We start from the raw sequence: 21,598 nt of genomic DNA on the forward strand, positions 1-21,598 counted from the left end.
CTTTAAAAATACATATGGGTCTTTTTTTTTCTATGAGTATTATGGAGTGTGACATATGATCATTGTTATATCACAGAATCACAGTTGTTTAAAAGCTTGATCTGACATTTTGTTCATGGACTATTACCTTTCTGTATTTCTAGTAATACACATTGTGTGTTCTTAGAAGCACGTTTTTCTATGCAATATTAATGTGACCTCTTTAAACAAAACCAAAGAAAAAGAGTTGTGAATCTGGTTCTATCTTCAGCATAGATGATCCACCAAGAGACAACTGAGACATGAGAAGCCCATATAGAAGTTGAGGAATTTAGGCACAAAATTATAGAGAGAATGTTCGAGATTACTTGAATCTTTTCAGATTCTCTGGGCTGCTGTGTCAAGTATCTTCAATGCCACGTTTCCCATCCCAAAGTAATTTTCCTGTAAGCTTTTCAAAGCTCTTTACTATTTCTAGATATCCTTGTTATATACTAAAATATTTCCTTTCACAAATATGTCTTTGTTATACCATACCATATACCTGAATTTGAGTTCTTCTGTTCTTTTAGTAGTTTTCTATTGGTTGTGCAGCTGTCACAAGCTGATTATGCATCTTGGACATGGTACATTTCATTTAGCAAACCTATGACAATGTAATCATGCACACATTATTTCAGACTAAAAATAAAAGTGTTACTTTCTGAGGTGTAGCTTTGAGTTGCACACACTACTTCATCCAAAACCTGCAGTTTCTTTTGATTATTAATCTTAAGAAATCTAATTTGTCCTTTCAAAATCTGGATGGTTTTCTGTAATGACTGACACTGACACAGTTTGTGCAATAAACTTCTGTGACAGCTTTGCTGTCCCTCTTAAACTTCATCAGGAAAGAATGTTTCATGGGGTTTTCACTCTTTCTTAAGGGGATACTTTTTGTGTTGACCTGCCTGCCAGTGTTATTCTCTTCACTAATTCTGCATTTCTTGATAATTTCTACTACATTTACAAGGATTAATAGAAATATGACTGGATATAGAATACTGAACATTGCAACCTGAGTAGAGGAAGAAAAAAGGTGGAATGTTTATGAGAACAGAAGAGTTAACTTACTCCTTCTGTTTGTTGGTTGGTCAAGTTAGCTGAACTAATCATGATACAGGCCTCAGAATAAGTAATTGTATTCCTGTTGTAACCTGAACAATTTTGCAAGCAGAACTAAGAATGTCACTGGGACAGTTTGGTGGCTGTTGAGGTGAGGTTGTTAAAATAAAATGTGGCCTTTTTGTGAAACGAGTGAATTTATGAGGCACACAGAGAAGTAATCATGGGTTCTTAGTCCTTCTCCTCACACAACAGGATTGCAGGTACAAGGGGGATTGTGATTCCCTGCTGCTTTTGACTGCCTTTTGGCATTGTGTCAGAAGACAAATTAAGTTAGGAGGTTGAGTTTTTAATGAAAAAATACTGGGTTTTGATAAATGGAGCACTATTTTGGGAACCTTTAACTCCTTGTTCATTGTCCTGACAGTCAAATCTGTCACCATAGACATTGCAGTCTACTGATCACACATAATGTTAATGTGCAGAATAGTACAGTACAGGTTTGAGTAGTTACAAGCTCGTGCAGCACATAAACTGAGGAATTATTAATCCTAAATGTGACCTTTGAATTAAAATAAATCATTGCAATTAGTCATAATTACATTACATAATTACTCTTTTCTCTTGTTTTCAGACTGTTACCTTGACGATCAAAAGCAGAAAATATCAGATTACATCACACAAATTCAGTCTTCTTTTATCCTAATAGCATCAGGTCTGCAGACCTTTAGAGACTGTTCTACTGGGTTCAAGTTATACATTATACATGGACTAAATACAGCTGCCTTGTATTTTATAGCGACTGTGAAAAACAGGGATTTAAAAAGATGTAGGCATGCAAATTTAAAACTTTGCAAGTTTTTTCTATAGTCACAACTCCTAATAAAACATCTTCAAAAAAAAACCTATTCAGGTCATACCAAGTATATATCTGGTGCCATCTGCTGATAACAATTAAGAAATATTTGGTAGTGATAGTAAGTTCAGAGTTTGAACACCTTTCTTGCCCAAAATATGCTTCATTGTGTTTTAAAATTTTATATGTCTAATTACAAATTTCTCATGTGTAATGGAAAATTACCGGTATGAATCACAGGATGGGTGAAGTACTTTCCCATGTTGGGTGAACAGACTGGCCAATGAGATGCTGGAGAGCAGCACTGCAGAAAGAGACTTGGGGGTCCTGGTTGATGGAAAGCTGAACACGAGCCAGCAGTGCCCTGGCAGCCAGAGGGCCAGCCCTGTCCTGGGGGCATCAGGCACAGCATGGCCAGCTGGGCAAGAGAGGGATTGTCCTGCTCTGCTCTGGGCTGGGGCAGCCTCACCTCGAGTGCTGGAGGCAGTTTTGGGTGCCACAGTGTAAGAAAGACATCAAACATTAGAGAGTGTCCAAAGGAGGGCAGCAAAGATGGTGAAGGGTTTTAAGGGGAAGCCATGCAGGGAGTGGCTGAAAGTCACTTGCCTTTTTCAGCCCAGAGGAGACTGAGGGGAGACCTCATTGCAGTTGCAACTTTCTCTTGAGGGGAAGTGGAAGGGCAGGCACTGATCTCTTCTCCCTGGTGACCAGTGACAAGACCTGAGGTCAACCTCAGTCCCAAAGCTGTGCCAGAGAAAGTTCAGCTGGATATTAGGAAAACATTCTTTACCAGAGGGTGGTTGGGCACTGGCACAGGCTCCCCAGGGAAATGGTCACAGCACCAAGCCTGACAGAGTTCAAGAAGCATTTGGACAATAATCTCAGGCACATGGTATGACTCTTGGAGGTGTCCTGTGTAGGGCCAGGAGCTGGACTTTGATGATCCTTGTGGGTCCCTTTCAACTCAGGATATTCTAATTTTAAGACAGGGTCAAAGTCTTTAATGGTGCATAGCAGGATAATGACAAACTGTAAACAAGTTGAAATAAAAGGTTCTTTTTAATGTAAGGAAAAATGAGGACAGGCAAGCAGTAGAACATGCCACCCAGAGGTTGTAGAGTCTCCCATCCATGGAAGTATTCCTCACCTAACTAGGTAAAATCCAGAGGTACTCACTTTGACCTCAAAGATGACTACTTTGAATAAGCAGTTTTTCTAGAGACTTCCCAAGGTATTTCCACCAAGATTTACAAGTTAATGATTTGCATTACAGAACAGTCAATGTGATAGCAGCACTGTTTGCATTTTTGGCTGATTAGTCTACCTGAGTCTTTTCAAACCCTTTTGATTGAATATGCATTTAGCAGCAAGAGGACTTCAAATGCAACCCCAACCCAGGAGCACACCTTTCAGAGTATATGCTCTTAGACACACACCACCCCCTCATCATGTTACTTTTTTAGAGTAAAATAACTTAAAATCTGTGAACTACCAATAGCTGCAGCAGTTGAATATATATAAGAAATTCTGCTGCATTTATTCTTCATAGGGAGTTTTTGGAAATCATTAAAAAAATTAAACTAATTCTAAAGAAAATATTATAAGAACAAAAAAATATATCCATTATTATTCTGACTAGGTGAAAGATGACTCTGCTCCTAAGGGAAAAGCTGACTCCTCCTGCAAGTGTCTGAAAGCAATACATGCTTGACTGTTACTGGTGCAAAGAGTCTAAAGTGGAATAGAAAGGCAGTAAAAACTTGACACCTCTGAATTAGTTGTGTCTTGCAGTTTTGTAATAATTGATGCAGAGGATGATGATTAATAAGGAGAAATCTGTTCCAGGCTGTTGTGTTTTCCTGCTGATGGTAGTCCCCTGTACTCTCTGGTCTTTTGCTCCTTAAAGGTACAGATTACACCAGGATGTAAAATAATTCTCCCATTTGCACTGATGATCACCTGTTACCCAGAAGTTATCAAAGAAGTTTTTCTTGTGTGCATGCAACAAACTAATTGCTCTGTATAAGTAGGGTCATTCCAGACCCTACTCAGTCTTGATGATATTTTGTATAATTCATTTTCTGTGAGTTTCTGATTATAGGCAGTCAAATTTTTGTGTTTTCAAGCTTAAGCTGTTGATCAGTAGATTTCATTGTCTGGAACTACCGTTTCCCTGTCATGCAAACAATTTTGTTCCTAGATAATTCAGTTATTTAATTTCATCTCTTAACTTTCTGTATTCTTTTCTTGCATGTGCATCAGTACTGTACATCTGTTGTCTTACTGTTCCAGTGTCTGTTGTTGAATTTTTTTTCTTTACTTCTAAGTGTGTCTCTAGGATGGTAAACTCCAGTTGAACATTTATTGAGTTCATTATTTAGGAATCAGGAATAGGTATGCTCTGTTTATATCGCTTTACCTGGAGGTTACATGGTGGGGAAAGATCTTTGTAGGTATCCTCCATCATTTAGAATTTTACCTCATATCTCTCTTCAAGAAGCACCTGTCAATTTTAGGTATTTTGGTAGAGATCTGGTTGAAAGATTGTTGGAAGCTAGAGCTTTAACCATAAGCATTTTTGATTTGTCATGCCTTGGGTAAGTTCTCTTGAAGCCAAGATGTCTTAAAAATGCTGGAGCTTCACTGTAACTCATCAAGCACTATGGAGAGGCTGGCCAAAAGATCTTGACAGGAAGCATCTGAGCAGTGAGTCAGCTGCCCTCTCGTGTGCTATAGACAGCAGATCTCATAGGTGCAGGTTTGTAATTCCTTGCAATGCTCTCTTGGTGAAAATGAATTCTCAAAATGGAATATGTTTTAAATAAACCTGAAACAAACAAGCAAAAAATCTTCCATGCATTCATCCTAAACCTGAGCAGCATTCCTTGATCAGTGCTGGCAGTCAGTCTCTTGATAGTTGATGGATAAAGCTTCATTGGCATAAAATACTTGAGCAAATATACTGTGTGATCCTCCAAACTTCCTATTAGGACATGTACCTGATGTACCCTTTGCATGCAAACATCTACACAACCCAGCCCTTTCAGTTTCTTCACTTCCATGAAAAAACCCTTCAGTTTATCATCTATTTTATTTGTTTCAGATTAACTTTATTATCCTAGTAACTACGGAACCATGTCCTTTGGTATTTCCTCCAAGCAGTCAGGGCTCACCTAAAAGCTAATTCTTGTTCATTGCTTTCACACTTGCTTTAAATCCCTCTCCCTTCTTGATTGAAAACTGTTTCACTCATTACCTATGAACTCAAGGATGGGCAGTGGTTAATATATTGAAAAGGATATTTGTGTGGAGAGATGTGTAGAGTTGAAGGGAAGAAGGAAGAGTGAGGTAGTAAAGTAAGTACTGCTGCTGCCAGTTTAAGGGAAAACACAGATCTCTGAGTATGGTCAGTTGTCCTGTGAAATGGTGTGTTGCAGTCCTCAGTGCAGTAGCACAGCTTACTTTAACTTTCTTAATTACATTATTTATGCTAAGTTACACTTACATTTTTTCTGTTGTTTCTATTAGGATTCTTTTTGGTGATTCATAGTTATGGTTTCAGCTGTGCTTTTTAGTAAGAGGTTTAACTTTTTTCTAGCTGATAGGTAGCATTAAAATAAAGTAATATATATCACATTTGATCCTTTTTTTTGTTTTGTTTCTAAAATGAGATACTTTTTTCCATTGAAATGTTACATACACAAGCAAAACTAGGATATAGTTAGTTTAGAATGAGAAATAAAGCTTTTCTTCCAAGTGTTTTATTGCTAGCACTTGGAAAATGTCCTGAAAATCCTGTAAGATTTTACAATAAAAGCTTAAAACTTTGTTTGTATTCAATTGCTTGTATTACTACTAGTTTTTTGGGACATTTCAAGTAGCATCATATCAGTTCTGACATTTCAATCCTGAACCTACAATGGGGATTATAATCTGAAGAGTGGAACACTATCTTTTTGCTTTTTTTCTTTTCAAGACCAGTTCCTCAAAAGTCCAACTGTTCTATGTTATGAAGAGGACTAATCTTTACAACTGCACTTTGAAATTATTTTTGTTATTGTTGTTCTTTGAAAGTAACTTCTTTCTGTATTAATACATATTTTATTTTACTTCCATGGTTTGTATTCAAAATACTTTATTTTCAAAACTGAAAATGAACAGTCTGTAAATGAAAATTCAACTTTTTTGGCAACAGTATGGATTCTGAGTCCCCTAAGTAATGCAACCCCACATACTCTTACTTGCATGCTATGATAGAGGAGCAAGGTAAAAATTAATGATCTATGCTAAATGTTCTTTCAAGTGACTTCCAGTTAGGAATGCTCATTAAAAAAACTTGATAGAGATCTGAATTAATATGTTTGTTACAGATGTACTGGTTTAACACATTTGTGTGCTTATATGAAGTATTTATTATAAGAAAGGTTCTTAATATATCTGATGCCTGTGTTTTTTATTTCTAGATCTTCCTCAGAACTGTGATCCTAACATTCCCCTAGTTGCTCAGGAATTAATGAAAAAAATGATCCGTCAGTTTGCGATTGAGTACATTTCAAAAAGTAGCAAAATTCAAGAGAACAGGAATGGTTCATCATTTGAACCAAGTCTGATGTGTAAAAGTATCCAAATGAACCAAACGGAAAACTCCCTTCAGGAAGAACAGGATAGCCCTCTAGACCTCACTGTGAATCGAACTCAAGAACAGAATACTCAGCAAGGTAAATTTCTATATCTGATAATCTGTGTTTTGCTGTCATTTATTTATTTTATGGTGTTTTATTCCCTTGAAAAATAAATGTCCATGTCAAATAGAAATATTTTTCATATTGTGCGTTAGCAGATAAGTGTTCTGATTTCTGGGTGCCTGTGTTAAAGAAGTGGCATTGGAATTTTTCAGCTTTGGAATACTGAATCTAAGTCCTCTCTCCTGTGCTGTCACAGGTGACAGTGGTTCAAAATTTTGTTGAAGAAATAGCTGTCGAGAAGCCTGAGAAAGAGAAAAAGATCCTGGGATTTCATGGGGCAAATGTCATTCAGTCTCTGTCAGCTCTTGAACCTTTGATTCTTTAAAAACAGGCTGGTTAGAAAGATGGGAAGAGAAGATTGATCTGGGAGAAAATTTCCTTACTTCATACCTTAATCATTACAGTGCAGCTTTCTTGACCGAGAGTAAAGCTAGAAAAATAGTCTGTCTCACTATCATTTACAAAAAGGAAATGATTTCTTTGCCTCAAGGAATATTGCTATCCAAAACTGATAACAGGATAATCACAAGAGGTTTTGGACTTTGAACTAGATTTGGATTAGCAGCAGTTTTCAGGAAGGGTTGTGACTGTCATGTGCAACTGAAAGCAGTGGCAAAAGCAGCTTTTGTCTTTTACAGATATCAGGGTCTATGTTAATCCTGTAATATTGCAGACCAAAGGGAAAAGTTGACCTGTATGTACCATACTAAAAAAGTATGGTACCATACTAACAAAGTTGAAAGGAGCCAGAACTAAGTTTGTTTGGGTTTTTTGTTTGTTTGTTTATTTTAATAGACATTAGCAGATTTGGTATGTATGTACCTAATGATTCAGTCTTTAATTGGAGATCCTTGGGGGCAGGAAGCTCTGATGGATTCCTCATGATAAATATACCTAGTCTAGGTTAAATTTCAAGCATCCTTTCTCTTTGACAGAAAAAAATTAGGAAATACTGGAATTCTTGCTTTTATTCTGTATGGTCAGTGGAAACCAGTTCATGCCAGGGTTTAGTAAATACTTAGTGGTTTAAATCCTGAGAAAATACCTATTGTGGTTGGATGTAATTTTTCTACAGATGAATTACAGATTTAAGAGGTTTATAATTGGCCAGGTTGAAGCGCATTTCTTTTGCAAGAGCAATAAAAAATACTTTCCTGATATCAGGACTATAGCATATTGCTTACTTCAGCAGCTGATTATTTATAACTAGTCTTAAATGTTCATGAAAGAGCAAAGTCCCCAAAGGCAGGTTCTGGTCATTGCTGAGCCCAAATAAATCTTTGAGGAATGAAAGGGAAGGCAGGAGGTGGGCAGGGCAGCGACAGGAAAAAAATTATGCTGCCACCCTTATCTTAAAATCCATTGATCTTTTCTCTAAGAAAAATCTAAAATACAGAGAAATGGAGTTATTTAAATAATCTTTTTATATCATTGGATTTTTTCTTGTGGTAAGGCTAAATAGCAAGTTTAGAATTGTGCACCTTGGGTGAAACACCTAAATCTAAAATAGTTGCTCAGTACACACAGTGTACAAGTTACACATTGAACTATGTAAGACACTGCAGAGTCTCGGGACTTAGACTGCCATGATTTCTGGAGTGCTTTTTAGATGTTAAAGGTAACATCTTGCTGTTCAGAGGTGAAATTCAGAGATGCTGAAATGAGAAATAATAGTGGAATAAGACTGTAGTCGGAGAAAGGTGGCTTGGACATCTTACCTACCGAGGAAGTTGTATTGTGCTTTCTGTTTTCCATGAATATGTTAATTTTGAGCTATTTTAGCTTTTTATTGTAGTGATGGCAACACAAGCAATTAAGTTCAAGATTTAAAATGTCAGCCTGCTCTTTTTATTTGCATTGTGTTCTAAGTGCAAAGATTAATGAAAAAGTTATTTCAATTAGCTTTTGTCAAGGACTGTATATTATTGCACCCATCTCTCAGTTCTACACTTTTCCTGAAGACAGCTTGGTTATAATAAAGTGTCATGTGCTTATGGTAGGGAATTATGAAGGTTTTTTAATTGGATTATTTTTGAAATGTAAATTCTCTAACACAGTATTCTTCTTTGGTCTGGAGACTTCTAAAAGCTGTACCATGGTTCCATTCTTAGTAATGTTTTTAAATGTCATGCAACTCTCTTTAGTATTTGCTATTTGTAATTCCTGTTAAAATTTCCAAATGAAGTGGCAGTAGCAGGAGGAAGTTCAGATTGCTTTGATGGATCCTCAGAGTTGAAATCTTTAATTCAAATCCTGTTAAGCAGATAATAATCCAAGTATAAATTCTTTAGGTTCACTTTCTGCCTAGGCAGGTGCTTTGTATTTACAATAGTTATCTTTGAAATGAAGCATCTAAATAGCTAAATAGACAATCTTACTCCTTTAGTATGAGAGTGATTCTTGGGCTTGAGAGGCAGAAGTAAACTTTAATTTCCAGATTACTAGAAGCAGTGAGCAGATCCAAGCTAAGTGCTAGCTCAGAACTGAAAGCAGATTCTGCCACTGAAGTTCTCCATTAAAGAAAGCTTTGTACTTTCCTCTGGAGGCCATCTCTGCAGCCAAAAAATCCTTAGGTCTGACACTTCCAGACCTGATAGCCCTGATATTTTGGGCTTACATGGCAGGAGTTTTGTAGCTGGGGAGGGCTGTAGGGTGGCATCTGTGAGAAGCCTCTGTGGATTCCCTGTGCAAGGCTCAGGCAGCTCTGCCACAGACCCACACCAAGCTGAAGGGAGGCACAGGAGCTGGGCTCATGGTGCTGCTGGGAAAGCATGGTTAAGTGCAAAAATACTGGACAGGCAGAGGGAGGGGTCAGAAACACCACTGGGAGCAGTGAGGTGAGGGAAAGGGGAAGGGAGGTGCTCCAGGCACCAGAGTAGATATTTCCATGGAGCACATGGAAAGGACCATGGTGGAACGTGTATTCCATTGCAGCCTGTGGAGCAAATACTCATCATGTTGTAGCCTGTGGAAGACCCCACATTGGAGCATCTGGGTGTTTCCTGAAGGTCTGTGGCCTGTTGAAAAGGAGCTGTAAAGAAGAATTGCACTGACTTTAGCCCTCATTTTCAATCTTGCCTTTGCCATCTGGGGAAGGGGGGAAATAGATTGGGAATGAAGTTAAGAGCCTGGGAAGAGGTAGGAGTGGGGAAATGCTTTAATTTTTATCTTTTTCTCATTATCCAAATCTATTTTAAATTGCAATAAATTCATTTTCCCCAAGTCTGTTTTGCCTGTAATGGTAATTGCCAAGTGTTTTCCCTGTATTTATCTTGATGATCTTCATCTTATTTCTTCCTGCCCCCCACTGAGGATGGGGAGTGGTAGAGGGGCTGAGTTGGGGTCTAACTACTGGCCAAGGTGAACCCATTGCACCTCTGGAACTGCAGCATTTGGTACTGAGTATGAGTTTAAGCACTGGCATCCAGGTATGTCCAGCTGACCCCTGACTGGTAATGGAGTCCCAGAGCATCCTCTACTTTGCTCTGCTGATGGAAGTGTGGTAATTAAGCAGGGTGCTTTCATTCCCGTGTGTCTTACTGGTAATGAGGCAATCATTTCATTCAATTAATTAGCAGCAGCTGTCTCCAAAAATACCTGTATCTTGCTCCGTTTTCTAGTCCATGTAACTCTTAAAACTGTCCAGGCCTTGATAATGAGTGCTCTGTGAAGTGAAACAAAGTCTGGTTTCCATGCACTGCATCTAACAAAAGTGAGGTGTTGCTGTGTGCTTCTGCAATATTGCTTTTCCTCTAAACTAAGCCAGTGAAGAAGCAGCATCCTTACAGAATGAAATGAGTGAGTAAGAAACATAGTTGGAATATCCTGCAGCAACGTATTTCCTTGTGCAGTCATGGGGCTGAGCTCTTTCAGGAATGTTCCTAGCAGCAGCAAATTTTAATGCAGAGGCTTCTTTCACTTGGTAGATACAGGAGGGTTGATAGTTCTCAAGCTTCTAAGCAAAGTGACTTTAAGAGTCAGAAGTAGAAGCAGTACTAATATATAATCTGCAGGTTAAGCTGCACAAGCTTATTCTTGTTTCTGGATTTTCTGGAACCAAGATATCCAAAACCACATGCTGATAATGTGTAAACATAGCCAAAACATGCAAGAAAATTTTCATAATTCCCTTGTTTCATTGAGCCATCATAGACTGGAAGACATCAAAAGATAGCTGGCAGTGTATTGAAGGAATTCAAAACTTTACTGAAAATAAACTTCTTTTTCTTAATATCCTGGTTTTGTATTGAAGGAATTCAAAACTTTACTGAAAATAAACTTCTTTTTCTTAATATCCTGGTTTTACTACATGTATTTGTTCTTCTCTCACAATGGCACAGGGGAGAAAATGGGAAGGGCAGAAAGGAGAGCTTATGGCTTGAGATAAGGACATGGTCATTGCTTTCTACCACTTGCCATCACGGGCTAAACAGACTTTGCTTGGGAAAAATAATTCAAATTATTGCTTATTAATATAAATTAATAGAAACAAGAAGTCATTGAAACACTGCCTTTTATCCCTCCTTTCCCAGGCTCAGCTTCACTCCAGGTCCACTTGTGACCACCACCACCATCAGCCCTGTAGTGCAAGGGGATTGGATGCGGGCTGTCCACAGTCTGTACCTAATGTTTTTTCTCTGCCGCTGGACTTACCTCTGATATTTTCTCATTCTTTTTGTTCCCATTTTTTATGTCCATCTGGCACTTTTCCCCCTTTCTTAAATATAGTTCTCCAGAGTTTCTGCCCAAGTGGCTGCTGGACTCAGCTGTGTCCTGCAGCAGGTCTGGGACCCAGCCATTTGTGTCGAGCACAGGGCAGCCCCTGGCTTGTCCTCACAGATACTGCCAGGACTGGGCCCTGATCACCCTAGGTATGGCCATATACTTTTCATCTGGCATTCTTTTATGTTACTAAATAGCACTTCAAGTCAAAAAGGGCTACTCAAAGTGGTAGTTAAGAATTAATAAAAGGCTTTGGTTGTTCCTGTTGACAGTTTCCTGAAAACTCTGTGTTCAGAAGCACAGAAAGTAGCCAGCAAAAGGCAAGGCACCATCAGGAAAAGTACTGAAAACAAGACTATTGTCTTGTTGCTACAAAACCCCTTGTCCTGTGGATGGATAAAGTAAAGGGAGAGTTATTTACTCACTGTATTAAAACTAGGTAGGACTCTCTGAAAATTCTTAGAGGAAGAGACAGGTAATGGGCAGGTTTTGCTCAACTGTTCTTAAACATCGGAACTGCTGTGACAGGAAGGTCATGGGTCACTGGGTTCACAAAGGGCCTTAGATTTCACAGTTAACAGAAACAAGGCTAGAAACTAAAGCTAGAGTAGGCAGGGATGAATCTCTGAGACCCCTAAGCCAATGACAGCAGCTGCTAGGAGAGCAAAGAGCTGCAGGTAGTAGCCAGGCTGATGTGCTCTTCCAGAGTAGGAGTGGAGTGCTCCCCTGCCTTGGAGGCTGAGGACTGAGTAGTGTGGATTATCTGATCTAATAAGACAGCTCATAATAGCTACTTAAAGAATTCCTGAAACCCAGAAAAAAAATCAGTTGAGAAATCAAATACCAGTTGTAGGAACTCAAGGCTGACCTGGTTTCTGTTGCTTCCCCTTCCCCTCCCTGCTTCCCTAATATCACTAGTGTGAGGAGTTTCAAGTGATTGTGGTCCTGATTATTTTGAAAATGAACTTTGATTACACTTAGTTTCATCTTGGTATTGGTGCACCTGATGATCTTGTGCCTAGAATCAAAGGCCGGAGGTTGAGCCATTGCTTTGAGGATAAGAATAATTCAATTTGCATAGAAATAGCTGCATTAGAAGACCATGAGTAGCAAACCTGAAAAACATCTAAGGCATTTTTCTATATTATCCAATGTTTTATACTTTTTTTAATGAAGAATCAGTTCTTAGTAGTCATGGCTTCACCTAAAGAGTAGAAGTAATTTCATAGCTTTTATTAAAACCACCTTACAGAGTGGTTTTTCTGTACCTGATACAATTCAGTTCCTGTCCAGAATTCTTGCTGTAATACCTGTTTTGATGGATTTGTAAGGGATAATAGAAAGTTCTGGCTCAGTTTAGAGAAGACTATCCCTATCTTGCAAGTAACAAGCTTCCAAGATTCACAGTCCACCTGTAGGATGCCTCTTTGCAAACTTTTTGTACTTGATGTACCGAAGTGAACATCTCAACTGTGTATATGCATTCATTTCATTAGGTAGGATTTCACTGTGTCTTAGAGCTTTACAGCAAATGCTCTCATTTTCCTAGCAGTTTGAGGTGGACTTTTGTGAGGGTTGTTTATTGTTGGTTTTGGTGGGGGTTTTTTTAGTGGGTTTTTTTTTTTTTGATTGGTTGGTTTGCCTTTTTAAAAAGTTCAAATGAAATTACTAAAAAAAAAAAAAATCTGTGGTCCAGTGACTCTATCTGGTATTTTGCATGTGTATCAAATTTCTTCTATGATTCTCTTTACTGGGTATCATCTTCCCATAAAGCATTGTCTTCAGGGAGGTGTCATGTACTTAATGAATTTGAATTTGCTGTGTTGGAAGAACCAAATGTCTTGAACCTTAAATTCCATCAGTTCTGCGCATCCTTTAGATTATTAGATTTAAATTAGATATATTTCCATCCTTTAGAGGCTGAAAATATATCTAATTTTTTTATTCAGGAAGCTGAATTTTCACTACTGTGTTCTTTTAGTAATTTTTCAACTGATTGCTAGCCTGGTGTTGTCAAAGCCAGTTCTGAAAGATTGGGAACAAAAGTTATTTTCATTATGGAATCTTACAAGAGCCTTTGGATTTTGTTGATTTGTTGGGGCTCTTTCTTTTACTAAAAATCTTGCTAGCTGCTAACTTTGCCTAGGTTTTTGGTTTTTGGTGGGTTTTTGGGGGTTTTTTTTGGTAAATTTGTGGAGAGACAATTAGCTTTCTATTGCTTGATAGGTTGTCAACTTTGGAGTAGTTTTTTTCCCAGTGATGTCTTCTGAACTTCTTTGTGATGCCTATGAGTGTCAACTGAAGATGGAGAAAGGGAGAGCACACAAGCACTTAAGAAAGGGAGATTTACTTTGTGCGACTGACAGAGCACAACAGATGAAATCTGTTCCACAGGACTCGGGGACTTTGGGTTGAGCCTGGGTATTCCTGGGTAGGCCAAAATGTCCATGTAGAAATTTTTTGTAGTGTTCTTAATTGGCTTTTTCTTCTGCAATATCAGTGCATCAGGAAGGTTGATTAGCATTAGTCCTTTCTCTGACTTTAAAATTTTGAAAGGAATGTATTCAGGTGAAAAGAAGCACCCTTGACAAGGGGCATACTTATATATATTCATCCCCTATTGCTGAGTTATGATGTTACCTTTTCTCTCTTTGACCTCCTTCAAATAGTACAAAAGAGCTGTGGAAGAACAGTCAAAAAGCAGTCCAAAACCAAAACTCTGGATTTGATTAGTATACAGAACTCTATTTCTTTGCATTATTGGTGTAAAGGAGAGCTACCCAAACCATTTTCTTGACTTCTTTTTTGACTGTTGGCATTTGGATGCTTCAACCATTGTCTGCATCTGAGGCTGTGGGAAAGTATGTGCAGTTGATTGATGTTTTAGAAATAATAGATACTGAAATAGTAGAAATAAGTACTGAAATAATAGGTACTGAAACATGGAAATGACGCTGCGAATGCTATACGGGGTAGTATAAAGCTGATTATAGAGTTGAATGTTGAGCTACGTGTTGAAACTCAAAATTGAATTCGCAGAGCTCAGGCACACAAAACAGCCCAAGTTTGAAACAGAGAACCAAGGAAGAAAGGTATGAAATTAAATATATATTTAGGGGATTTAACTATAATTTAAATGTCATTGATTTTTTTTAATTAAAAGGAATATTTTAACTGTTAATGTTTTTAAGTACTGATTTTTAAAAAGTAAGTTTTTCTATTCAGTACTTCATAGACTTTAACAGCCAAGTATAAATCTTGAATTTTAACATTTACCAGTGACTTGACAGAGCAAACTCCCACCCCACTTCAGGTTTTTCTTATTTCTAATATTATTGCATATATGTGGAGGTAGCAGGAGGAGTATGTATGGTTAAAGTGTTAGAACTCTGTATTGGGCTTAAGCTCTTTTCCCAGTCAGGGGGAAGTTACTGGATACTGGGAAGTTACCCAGTTACTGGTACCTGCTCATCCAGTAACCTGGTCTGGTGTCATTGCTGACACTGCTTGGAGCAGGAGGTTGGTCTGGGGGCCTCCTGAGATCCTTATTAGCTTGAATCCTGTAATCCTAGGATTTATGTTAAGTTGAACTTCAGCATCAGAGTTGTGTGTTTGTTTACAGTGAGTAAATATGAATAATAATTGTGATATCAAGTGCATTGTTTTGGTTGCCTTGAAAGTAAAATGTGCAATATAGATACGTGATTTTCAGGAAAGCAGTCATGTTTGGTTAATACAGGTTCTTTTAAATTTTATTTTTTCTGAATGGGTTTACTTTTTATTTTTTCTCAAATTTATAAAGCTTGGTGACAAATCAAATACACAAAATCATTTACTGATGGCTGATACTGTTAATGGAATAAGGTGTCATAAATTTACAAGATAAAGTAGCTGCTTGAAAATTGTGCCATAGGTGAAAATACATTTTCTGACAAAATCTCTGAGATCTTCGTTAAAGCCACTGTTATCATCACTGCTCGTTCTTTGCAGGGGATGGAGTGCTAGATCTCTCTACAAAGAAAAGCGCAAGGTTGGAAGAACCAAAATATGATCCCTTGTGTTCTGAAAACTCAGTGTCTGGGTAAGCAATATTTAGGACTCTCTTTGGCTTATCAAAAAGACAATCCAGGTTTCTCTTCTTTGGCCAGGTTTTATGTTCATAACATACCTGTATATACTGGCACACACATGTGGTTCCTATTTTGCTTTCAAAAGAATTTTTGTCACTCATAAGTGTGTGTCTATGTATATATCATATGTTTCATTTGTCTTTTTTCCTTTTTTTTCTGTTTAAAGAAAAGTTATCAGAACAATCACCAAACTTTAGTTCATGTTACTAAAAATTACATGAAAATTGATTACATAACACAGTAGAAGTAAGAGACTAGTAGAAGAAAATGCAAATAATTATTTTAGAATTTATTTAGGGTATTTCAATTCTGGACAAAAACGACCATGTTAATAATTAGATGCAAAATCTTCTTCAACTAACATGAACAAGTTAAATGACTATTACCTATAATATTCCTTAGTAGAGAGAGAGAGCAAGCGTGTGAGAGAGAGCTCTTAATCATCATACTTGTATTTGCATCATGGTTCTGACTATGGTGTGTGGTGGCAAATGGTTAAATTTCTTTATTCAGCAAGGAAAACGTTATTGCATCTGCTGAATGCTACCACAAAAGTAGTGAATTGCTTTGTTTTGTTGGATTTTATGATCTTGGCATCCTCCCATCCACTAGCCATAGCAGGACCCTTTTTGTCACCTGTACGTCTTAAAAATAACTTATTGCAAATAGGACTACAGTAGCAGCATTTGTTGAATGATGTAAAAGTGCATTTTATTAATTTGCTGATATGAAAAAGTTTGAAAATGGATGGCTTTGTAATTAGCGAGCTGTAAATAGTGAGTAGAAGTTTTTAAAATTGTCTTATTTTGCGAAAAATGGACTTGATTGTTAACTACAGCACTTTATCCTCTTGTTGTAGAAAGCCTAGTTTTGTGTAAGTCTGGGATGTTTGTGTGTAGTTATGTACTTATTGCTGCAAATTTTCTATAAGGGGGTTGACTCTTTTATTACTTGTTTAGCGGTAACGTCACGTTTCTACTAACAAAAACTCCTTTAGGATTTGGGTATTTAACAGAACGTTAATTGTATAATTAAAATTATAACAGTGTTGCTCTGCAAGCATGTGAACAAGGGGATATAGCAAGCACATGAGACTATTACCAAATACTGAGCTAGGATATAAAGTTCTTGGAAGGGCTGCTGTAGAAGCCACGGTATGATTTTTGACACACTGTCCTACCAGAACTGTAACATTTTGCTAGGATAATCATTTAACTACCACATCTCAAAGGCTAAAAAGTATCAGAAGCAGTGATGTTACCGAAGCAAGGAGTATAATAAAGGAGTGGACCCTTCCCTTCCATAGCTGTGTGAGAGTCTCTCATACATCAGTTTACCATCGTTTCATTCCATCCATCCAGGAGACTACACAGAAACAGAGAGGACTATGTGGAAAGAAGTGCTGAGTTTGCAGATGGTTTGCTCTCAAAAGCTTTGAAAGACATTCAGTCTGGAGCACTGGACATAAATAAAGCAGGCATACTTTATGGCATACCTCAAAAAACTTTACTTCTCCACTTAGAAGCCTTACCAGCAGGAAAGCCTGCACCTTTTAAAAATAAAACTCGAGATTTCAATGATAGTTATTCATTTAAAGACAGTAAAGAAACTTGTGCAGTCCTACAAAAAGTAGCCTTGTGGGCAAGAGCTCAAGCAGAGCGCACAGAAAAAAGTAAACTCAGTCTACTTGAAACCTCAGAATTAAAATTCCCAACAGCTTCCAGTTACCTCCACCAGTTAACTCTACAGAGAATGGTCACTCAGTTTAAAGAAAAAAGTGAAAATCTACAATATGAAACTTCAAGTCCCACTGTACAATTAAAAATTCCTCAGCTAAGAATAAGTTCTGTGTCCAAACCACAGTCTGATACTGCTGGTCTTCTGGATGTTATGTACCACGTTTCTAAAACTTCCTCAGTCTTAGACGGATCAGCTCTTCAAAAATTGAAAAATATCCTCCCTAAACAGAACAAAATTGAATGTTCTGGACCTGTAACTCACTCAAGTGTTGACTCCTACTTTCTGCATGGGGACCTCTCTCCTTTGTGTCTTAATGCTAAGAATGGGACAGTAGATGGAACCTCAGAAAATACAGAAGATAGTTTGGATCGTAAAGATAATAAGCAACCAAGGAAAAAACGTGGCCGCTATCGGCAGTATGACCATGAAATAATGGAAGAAGCAATTGCAATGGTAATGAGTGGGAAAATGAGTGTTTCCAAAGCACAAGGAATTTATGGGGTACCTCACAGCACTTTAGAATATAAAGTAAAAGAAAGATCTGGAACATTGAAGACTCCACCGAAGAAGAAACTCCGTTTACCAGATACTGGCTTATTTAATATGACAGATTCAGGGACTGGCAGCTGCAAAAATAGTAGCAAGCCTGTGTAGAATAATTGTTAGCAAATTGTTTTGTGTGTGTGTATGTATGTCTGTATACACACACTATGTGAGAAATACATATGCTCACTCTGACAGAAGACATGAAATTATACAGTTCAAAAACCACATACATGCCTTTTGAAAAATAGTTTTATTCAGGGTTTTCACTGTGGACAGAATTATAGAGTTGCTCACTTAATTCTGATAGTGTGTATTTAATATAATCCATGTATAAATAGGTGAAAAGATTCAGGTTTTATTTAGTAGTCACTAGCATAAAGATGTTTTGGGAAAACAAGTATTTGTCATGTGAAGCATAATTTTTAATTGGTGGAGAACCACTTTACCCATTCAATTATCCATCTTATTATGGAAATACACAACCAAGGGTTAGCAGACTTTTATAGTTCACAGAATACTTGCAATAAATTGTAAGTAACTCAGATTATACACAGCAAGGGATTTAAAAAAAAAAGATAGTTCCTCACAAGGAAGTGAATTTGTGAAGTATTAGTAGGATATAGTACATTCTGTGAAAGAAAAAAAGTTCGTTATTTAAATATCCAATACAAGTAAGAAAAACATTTCATTACAAAAATGTGTGTTTAGCAGGCATAAACTGCATTTTTTTATCATTTTAAGAAAATTTTGTTGTTGGTTTAGAAAGAAATTGGTGTTTACAAAGTGTACACTTATGAAATCTGAGAAATTACTGTAGTTATAGAATTATTAAATATGAAATAAGATGGAATACTAAGAGCATAAAATAATTTAAACTTTAACATAATTTTCTTTTTTAGTTTGATAATTAAGGTAACTTGTAAGGTTTAAAAAGAAAGTTGGAATGCAACTTAGAGCATGTTCATACTGTGCACAGAATGAGCTTGAGAATGGTTTGGGTTTGTTTGTTTTTTTGTTTAAACGTGCTGGTTAGTTGATGTTATGACTACTTAAAATTTATTTAAGGATTGTGTCACACTCCTATTGAAAAACCTCACTGTAACTGTAATGTATTTGCTGCTGTGACATTTCAAAACATTTTCAGTTTATCAAAATGAATACCAAGTTACATTATCATCTTGCTAATAACCAAATTTGCAGTTCAGGGTCTTGATAGAAATACAAATATGAAACAGTGAAGCTGTTTTGAACTTTCAATAATATAAATTCTTTATAAATTTGGTAGTTAGAAGTTAGACAGTTCCTTTTAAATACGTAACTTTTAATAGAATTTAAGGGAGACCAATTACCTTCATATTGCAGTTTTTACATGAATTTCAAAGTATTCACATTGGACTTTTTATCACACTTAATTTTTTTATGTAATATGAAAATTATATGTCTACGTATGAATGGGGGCTTGCTTCATACATTCACTACTGTACATCAATGCCCTTTTCCTATCAACATGTAATTTTTTCTCTATGTATCTAATTTGGCATAAAAAAAAGACTCTCCAACTTTTATACACATGGTGCACATGCACATGTTTTTTTCCCCACTTAAATTTCCATGTGTATGGGTTAATTGTAGAAATTAAATGGGACATTAGATACATATGGGCCACATCAGGTAATTTCATTCATAGATAGACTTGCCATTAAATTCAGTGGAGAGCATACTGCAATACTGGTGGCAAAATCCAGCCCACATCTATTAACACTACTAAAAAATGGCAACATCCACTTTAGAACAGAATAATCCTTTGAAACTGCACAACCAGTATCTCAGTTCCTTGGTCTCTCAGATCTATATTGAATCTTCTTCAGTCATTAAGGTTTACTTGCATATTACAGAATGAATCTCTCAGGCACATGATGATTCTTGGGGTGTCCTGTGCAGGGTCAGGAGTTGGACTCAGTGATCCTGGTGGGTCCCTTCCAACTCAGCTTAATCTGTGATTCTATGATTTTAAGCAGAACTGTACCTGGTAAGGAGTTTGCAGAACAGCAGATGTCAGGGTCATCTTTCATTTTAAAAGAATTAAGCCATATTTTGTGAGGGCCAGAAGGATTAATTTGTGAATAAATCCCCAGTGAAAAATGCAGCTGAAAAAACTGCATTAAAAGTTTCAACATCTGTCTTTATACAGTTTTACTTGCAAAAATCTGGGGCTTCAATGCATTGCCTAATATTTGTACCATACTGATGTTTTCTACTCCTCAGACATTGTTAGAAATTTGAGTCAGAACTTTATATTGAAGGCAAGTGACAGTACTCTTTTTATATCATTTAAAAGATGACCTGACCAAAAATTTAACAGGATTCATAAAATCAGGGATCATTTTACTATTGACTTAACAGTACTCAGTAGTTTTGTATGTAATATTATAATTAATTTTCAACATTTTAGTACTTGTATTTATTTTTTGGTCAGAAATAGTAATTAAAATATTTTTTGATAGTTTATAGATGATACTCAACCTGTAAGTGTTTAAAGAACAGAATTATTTGTTTCTAATTATTAGGCTAACATTTTAATTACACAACTAAGGAAAGGCAGGGAAATGTGTAAATTCTCCTCCCCCAACCCCTATGTATTTCATTAATGTCATTTAAATTATACATTTTGAACTGTTTTATAAATTCAGTTACCAGTCACTACTTAGTAATTGACAATTTCTGAAAATTCCTGTTTCAGCAGAATTTTAAATGAAGGCGAAAGCAAGCCCTACATGCTTTCTACTTATTTGAATGTTTCTCAAGTATTTTATATTAAAAAACAGTGCCTCTGTTTTTAGAACTACTGCTCAGTAAAGTTGTTTAAACCATTTCTGGTAGCTAATGACAATTTTATATTAAATTGTATATTAACTTTAGTGAGACTGATTTTTTTAGTTGTTTACAGTACAAATACTTGTATTTGTTTTTTAATTGCAGTATTTCCATTGTCGCAGTAATTTAGTAAAACTCTGTGGCTGCCTTGATTTTTGACAGATTTTTGTTAACAACTGATTTTTAGGCAATTAGTTATATTTATGCATAAATCAATTGCACTATAATTCATGAATTATTTATTACAATATTTTCTAATGAATTCCATGTATTTGTCTTGTGTTGTAAATGTACTGTAATTCTGTTTCTTCTTTGTGTTGTTATATTCCTAAATCTGATTGTATGAATTTAATTGTTTAGTTAACGTGTTTCTACGTTGTAATTTGTAGTAAAGCACTTCAATGCTTTTGCACATAAATTTACAACACTGATGTGTGATTGATTTGCTCATTCAGTAAAAAAAAAAAGAAAGAAACAAAAACCTGTACACTGACTTATTTGACTTATTCTTGAGGCACAAGTTGATTAGCAGTGGCATAATACCAAGAACTGTACAAATTAAGCTCATAATGACTAATTTGCTATGAGAATTTTATCAGAAAGTAGCTTTAAGGAAGGATGTTTTCTTTTCTCTGAATTGATTAATTACTAATGAGAACAAAACAAGAAAATTATTTTTCTAACACCCCCCTTAGTTAGCAGCTAAAAATTACAAATAGTATAGTTTTTTTGAGATACTTATTTACTTAATAAAGTTAGAAAACACCCATTTTTGTAAGACAGATTTGTATTTCTATAGTAATTCCATTCTGTTTGTATGAGTACTTGAAACTATGTTCTGTTCCAGTTTTGTTGCTGTTCCTGGTCTGTACAGATCTTGCTAGAGTGCTCTATCTTCTCTC

The 21,598-nt window shown here is 36.5% G+C and overlaps 1 protein-coding gene across 8 annotated transcripts in view; it reads left to right on the forward strand.

Annotated features, from left to right (window-relative positions):
* Positions 1–21,598, forward strand: part of LCORL (ligand dependent nuclear receptor corepressor like) — a 79,324-nt gene that overhangs the window by 32,999 nt on the left and 24,727 nt on the right. For 5 of the 8 annotated variants that reach the window (XM_036381590.2, XM_036381584.2, XM_036381589.2 and 2 more), the window contains exons 5-6: positions 6,403–6,657; positions 15,397–15,487. In XM_036381590.2, coding sequence (XP_036237483.1) covers positions 6,403–6,657; positions 15,397–15,487 — 346 coding nt within the window. Of the gene's footprint in view, positions 1–6,402; positions 6,658–15,396; positions 15,488–16,897; positions 21,182–21,598 lie in introns of those variants that run through there. The other 3 variants (XM_036381587.2, XM_036381586.1, XM_036381592.1) reach the window with 3 other exon arrangements.

The sequence above is a fragment of the Molothrus ater genome, chromosome 4 (genome assembly GCF_012460135.2).
Source record: "Molothrus ater isolate BHLD 08-10-18 breed brown headed cowbird chromosome 4, BPBGC_Mater_1.1, whole genome shotgun sequence".
In the NCBI taxonomy this organism is placed as follows: domain Eukaryota; kingdom Metazoa; phylum Chordata; class Aves; order Passeriformes; family Icteridae; genus Molothrus; species Molothrus ater.